General features: G+C 46.7%; 1 protein-coding gene across 1 annotated transcript; it reads left to right on the forward strand.

Annotated features, from left to right (window-relative positions):
* The first annotated feature begins 579 nt into the window (after positions 1-579).
* Positions 580-1,455, forward strand: LOC112459580. Its single transcript, XM_025023761.1, has 3 exons — positions 580-584; positions 934-1,233; positions 1,344-1,455. The coding sequence occupies exons 1-3, from the start codon at positions 580-582 to the stop codon at positions 1,351-1,353; spliced, it is 315 nt and encodes a 104-aa protein (XP_024879529.1). The 3' UTR covers positions 1,354-1,455.
* Positions 1,456-6,453: the final 4,998 nt, after the last annotated feature.

The raw sequence follows: 6,453 nt of genomic DNA on the forward strand, positions 1-6,453 counted from the left end.
TAAACTTTGCTTGAAATATCTGTCACATTGATCAATTGTGTCTTTCCATTTACACATTGTTAATAAAGTACTGCAGTTTCGTGTTATCTGAAAAAAAGATGCGAAGTTAGCTTCTTTAAAATAAGTGCGTTAAAATGCAAAACAATTGCAATACACGAATGTACTAATACAATAACAATAACGTAATTTTTGATAAATTATTTAGTAAAATAATATCATTTTATAAATTAATATAATTTAAATTTTACATTATTATGCATTCTATTTATCAAGTGTATCTTATAAAGGCATAATATAATATTTTTTAGATACTAAAAAAACACGATCCTTTTTCTACAAAAATTTACTTATAAAAGGCAAGTAGGAATTAGAAAATTAGTATTTGATTTAAAAAAATTCTATAAATAGTTTAAAAAGATGAAATGGAGCTTTTATGAGTCAATGTTAAAAGCAATTTCTTGTTTTACAATAAAAATTATGTTATTTAAAATCAAATCACAAACACACACACACACACACACACACACACACACACGCACGTACGCACGCACACACTGTTACCGCAAGTTTATGTACTGTATGAGGTATTTTATTTTATCTAGAGTGTTTCGTATTGTTTATATTTATTATGGCTCGAGCGTATGTAGCGTGATTATTGTGTCGAATCACGCATCGTTAAGATGATTATTTGAAAGCGATCGTGAGATTCCGTCAATTCCCGGAATCTCAGGTGTCGCTCACCAACGATTTATCGGTTATTATCCTTCTTCGAATTGGAGGATCACTGTCAATCCTAACTCCATCGCCTCTAGCACACATATAATACGAAGCATTACTCGCTAGTTCGAGTAGACAATAAACGCGACTTATATAGAACGATAATTTAAGAAGTTTTTGAATTATTGAGACGCTGCAACTTGCCCGCTTCCCAAGTGAGCGTAACCATATTATAAGCAACCTGTGCCTCACCTTGTGTCGACAGTGGAGCTACCCGGGACTTACACGCAAAGACAATTTAAGGAGGGGGAGGGCAGAGTCCGCTGAGGAGGGCACAGTCCGTGACGGTGACCCATCAGCGGTCCCGGAAACGAAGAACGAGGGTGCTGAGTCGCTGAGGAGTGGAGCTCCGTGTCAGCGATCGATCAATCGACGATCTCAGAAGCAGAGAGGAGGCGATGGACTATCAGCCATGAACAGCGAAAACATCTATGGAGCGGTCAATCGGCAGTCGAGGTAGGAATTCACGTTCTTTTCATTGCCAATCAAATGTTTATTGGTCTTTCACATAATAAATTATTTCATATCCATACTTTATATATATTTGGTATATATATTATATAAAGTATGGAGTAGAGTATGGTTCAGATCTCAACGCTAAAAAGGAAAACGCACGTTAATAAAGGCGTCGTGTACGCGTATTCGAACATACGCAGAATCGATGACACACCCACACAGCAAAATATATCTCCAAGATATCTAGAAGATATCTGAATGACGGAATATTAGTCCAGTCGGCACGTCGTCGTTAAAAATGACAAATAAATCGACTAATTAGGACAAATCTGCAAAAAATTTTAATCTCTTTATTTGGGTGTCAGTAATGACATACTAAGTTTTCTATTTCCCCCGTGGTGTGCTTCGGCCGCCATCTTGGAAGAAAGGGGTGAAAAATCGGTTTTTCGCGAATATCTTGGTTTCCATTAGACTTAGGCTAAAATAGTTTAATGCAATATTGTAAGGAATTAAATTCTCTACAAAAAAGGAAATATAGGTTTTTTCCTACGACCAATAGTTTTGGCGCTAGAGCCGGGAAAAGTAGGATACTTTTTGTAACAAACGGTTTCAGCGACTTTATCTCGCCGTAGGGGAAACCGAGGCTATTCGTGACACTGCTGAAATTTTGTCGCGGGCCTAACTTTAAAATGCTTGCTGCTAGAAACCTGTAATATCAATCACAGATGTTTCTTAATGTCCTCTAGGTACCAACGGAATGGCATTTGCGTGTCAACCATTTTTCTCTCTCAGTGACGGAAAGTTTGATTTCAAGTGCTCAAAGTACATTTTTTCAAATCCTAAAAATTTGTTTTCTTGTCGAATAAAATAATAAGAGATCCGAAACGGTAAGTTGTATTCAGTCACTCGATTTCACTAAGCATAATGCACGAATAGATTTTATGGTATTTTTTCTTATCTGTAAGTCACGCATCATGAATAAGGAAAAATCACGCCGGGGCATTTCGTGACACAAGCAATCGGGGCAACCAAAAACGCCACGAATAAGCGTTCAAAGGAAAAACCAATTCGCAGGGGCCGCGGACGCCTTCGAGAAGTGGTTTCCCGTAATCAAATGTGAGCAATGAAGGCAATTAATAGAACAGGCGTTACATTTTTCCTCATAATTTTTTATACATATTGTTGTGAGCGCACAACGCCCTTGGCAACCGAGTTGCCAAGCGTTAAAGAAACTCGACCCCAGCGACGAAACGTAGAGAGCAAGGTCCATCCACGAGGACCAATATCGCTGACGCGAAGGTCAGCGCCGAGCGCTGACCATAGAGGTTAATGCTACCGCGGGCGATCCCGAGGTAGCAACCGGAAACCGATGTAAGACCGCCGAATCGAACAATCAGGCAGTCGGTCTGAAACCATCAAGCTGTCGCGTCGAGTCACCTGCGAGTTATCTATAAACGAAACGCGAAGTGGAACTTGTAATAAGGACACTCGTGTAAGGCAACTCAATTTATTAAAGTGGTTCAATATAACGCCTTCCTTCATCCTTCATATCGCGAACGGAGCCCGATCCCTCTTAGCCGACAAAACGGCTAACAAATTGGTGGCAGCGGTGGGATCTACTCCATCGATTCGCCAGGAAGGACCGGACTGCCGAAGAACCACGCATCTGAAACAAGAACGAGTTCGATTAACATCGGTGGCAACATATCCCGGAGAGGAAAAGCCAGCCGAGACCCGAGCGAAAAGACGGTAGCAGCCGCGAGTGCAGAAGTGACACCTGAGACGGCCACGACCTACCGCACGGAATCACCGACTCCGAGCGACGCAGAGACACAGCGACGCAGCGTAGCAGCGCGGCAGGGACGCAGCGATCACGCAGGGACGCAGCCAAGCAGCGAAGCGGCCCGACGGACTGACCAGGCGGAGCAAGGCGAAGCAGCCAAGCAGCAACATGCGATTAGCGGCGATATTGTAAGTGCGAAAATTTATGTAACCGCGAGCGTTAAGTAAATGTCGGACGACCCGAACCGACAGCCGCCCGTCCCGCAAGCATCATTTATACATAGCAAGTCCGCGCAACGCGCCGCGCGTAACCTCGAGAACCCCGTGCGCGCGACGCGATCCGCAGGCGAAGGGTTAAACCGGCCCGCCGAAAGCGAAGGGTTAAACCGGCCCGCCGAAAGCGAAGGGTCAGACCGGCCCGCCGACGGACTAGACCAAGTCCGCTTGAATTTAGAGTCACGTTTTGCCGAAGGAGAAGCGCCCGTGCTATCTCCGAACGTCATTGTAGAACGCGAATTTCCGTTCGACGAAGTAGACGCGAGCGTAGTAGGCGAACACGCAAATCGCGATAACGACCAGACAGACTCACTCACAGACGTCTCCGACGACGCGCCAAGCCGCGCGTCACAACGAGGCGAATTTTCTCTCACGTCGTACGACAGCAGTATATTCGTTCCCGACGAGAATTCCGCGGAGGCCGGGATGAGTCATACAGGAAACGCGACTCCTACCCGAGAGAACCGCGAGGAAAATACGGACCCAGCCAGGGTGACCGAACAAGGCGACGCCGAAATGGCGCAAAATAGGCCACTCGTCAGGCGACCGGCGACACACGAGCAGAATCGAGTCCCGGAGCCGACGCAACGAGAACTGAGAGCCCCGGACGCAGTGATAACCGATTTAGTAAATTTAATGCGCGACATGCAAGAACGCATGGACCGCGTCGAGGCTGCGGAATTCGACCGATCGGCCGAACTTCTTCGCGCTTTTCGCGAGTTACAGGGCCGCGTAGGCAGGATGGAATCCGCCACGCGCGAATCTTATAGTCGACAGGAGCGGCTATCACTTGATCCCGACACGCGAGACCGCCGCGTACGTAGTCAGGGCCCTTTAGATGTCACATATGGACGAACGCATAGCGACGTCCGGAATCAACCGGGTCTAGTTAACGGGTACCTCAGCCTTAAAGAGGCACGAGCAATGATACCCGAGATTAACGGCGAGTCGCGCGAACGTGTCCGTGAATTCCTAAACGCGAGCACGTATGCAATAAAGAATGTCCAGCCGACCGACGAGTCGATGCTACTCGAAGCTATTCTGTGCACGAAATTTAAAGGGAAGGCAATGACGGACTTCGATACACGCGACATACGCGATTTTGACCAATTGAAGCGCGAGCTCGAGTCAGAATATCTAGGGAAACGCTGCATGACGCATCTGCAGCTCGAATTTAATTCGCTAACGCAAAAGCCAGGCAAGAGCGCGCAAGACTTCGGTAGGCGCGTCGAGAAATTAGCCCGCGAGCTTTACGAAGCAATGGAAGAGGGCAAAGGTCATACGCAAGAACAGCAAAAGGCCATACTAGATAATATCAAAATTCAAGCGCTGCATAATTTTCAAATTGGATTACATGATGACATAAAATTGTTAGTGAGAGCGCAGCGATACCAGAGCCTGCAAGAAGCGATAACAGGCGCCAGCGCGGAGGAGAGAGTTAAAGGCCCCTCCCCGCGGAACGCACCGGCAACGGCAAAGAATAAATATCCCGCGATAAATGCGCGAACCGCAGGGAAAACGGTAGAATGCCACAAATGCGGAAAAAACGGTCATTACGCGCGAGATTGCCGTACGAGCCGTCACGCAAACAGATATGCATTGCCGAAAGCCGAGAAGTCTAGCATTAACACGATAGAGTGCTCGTATTGCAAGAAGGCAGGACACAAGCGCGACGAGTGCTGGTCGTTAAACGGACGATCGAAAGCCGAGCGACCGCGCCTAACGAAAACGGAAGCAGTTAAGAAAACGCCCGTGAGTACTGTCAGAAGGACAAGGACACAAGAATCTAGCGAGGAAACATCCTCCCGCAGCAGCAGCGAGGAGGATGAGAAGCCCAAGAGAAGCAAGGCGCGCGCCGCCGAGACTTATCGAGTTGCACAGATAAGTAAGAAGCATGAGGAAGGACCGCTAGACTTAGTGACACTGCCCGTGCAGGAGGCAGAGAAGGGGGAAATGGACCTGTTACTAGACTCAGGCGCAACCCTCACGTTAATAAAAGTAGGAAATTTAAAAGGAAAAACAATGGTAAAGGAAGAACGGTTAGCGTTAGTAGGCGTAACCGGACACCAAAATCATACGATTGGGAAAATAAACGCCACTGTGAACCTCAGAGATAAAAAGATTCGCCATACGATGTATGTGGTGAAAGATGACTTTCCAATCGAATATCAAGGCATCTTAGGAAACGATTTCCTCACCAAGCACAAAGCGGATATCTCAAACTCGAAAAAACGATTAAAAATCGGCTCGACTTCTTTTAAGCTACGACCTTTCCGCAAGGTAAGACTTCCGCCACACAGTGAAACAATCGTGGAAGCCGTCACTGACCATAATCGTGTCGGCATAGTGAGAAGCGGCGAACCCGCTCCAGGAGTTTTTATCGGGCATTGCCTAGTGCAGCCCGTCGAATTTAAGTGTCCGATTAGCGTGTTGAATGTGACGGACAAGCCGGTGGAGATAATCACTCCGTATGTAACCCTAGAAGACTTGCCGCCGCCCGACACCGCGGACGTTCTCTCATTACGCGCGAGCGACGAGCGCGAGACCGTCGCCGAACGACAAAAGAAAGTACGCGAGCAAGTACAGCTCGACCATTTAAATGCAGAAGAGCGAGCAGCCGTAGAACAAATATGTGATGATTACTTTGACGTATTCTACATAGACGGCGACCATTTAAGCGCGACTACCGCAATAGAGCACGAGATAAATACTCGGCCGGGTAGCGCGCCCGTGAATGTGAGACCTTATCGGTTACCCGAGAAGCATAAGGCCGAGGTGAAAAAACAAATAGAAAAGATGCTCGAGGATGGCATAATCAGCCCAAGCACGAGTAATTGGAACGCGCCGATAATAGTCGTTCTTAAAAAACCGGACGCATCCGGAAAAGTGCAATTTCGCGTGGTTATCGACTTTCGAAAACTAAACGATCTCACCTTGGGAGAATCATTCCCCATGCCGAACATAACTGATATACTAGACCAGTTAGGTAACGCGAAATATTTCACCGTGCTAGATTTGGCCTCGGGGTATCACCAAATTCCTATGCACAAAAAACATAAAAGTAAAACAGCTTTCTCCACCCCGGATGGGCACTTTGAATTCAATCGCATGCCATTCGGTCTGAAAAACGCACCGGCAGCATTTCAGCGACTAATGTACGCA

The sequence above is a fragment of the Temnothorax curvispinosus genome, unplaced genomic scaffold (assembly GCF_003070985.1).
Source record: "Temnothorax curvispinosus isolate PA1 unplaced genomic scaffold, ASM307098v1 QBEX01009949.1, whole genome shotgun sequence".
Classification (NCBI taxonomy): Eukaryota; Metazoa; Arthropoda; class Insecta; order Hymenoptera; family Formicidae; genus Temnothorax; species Temnothorax curvispinosus.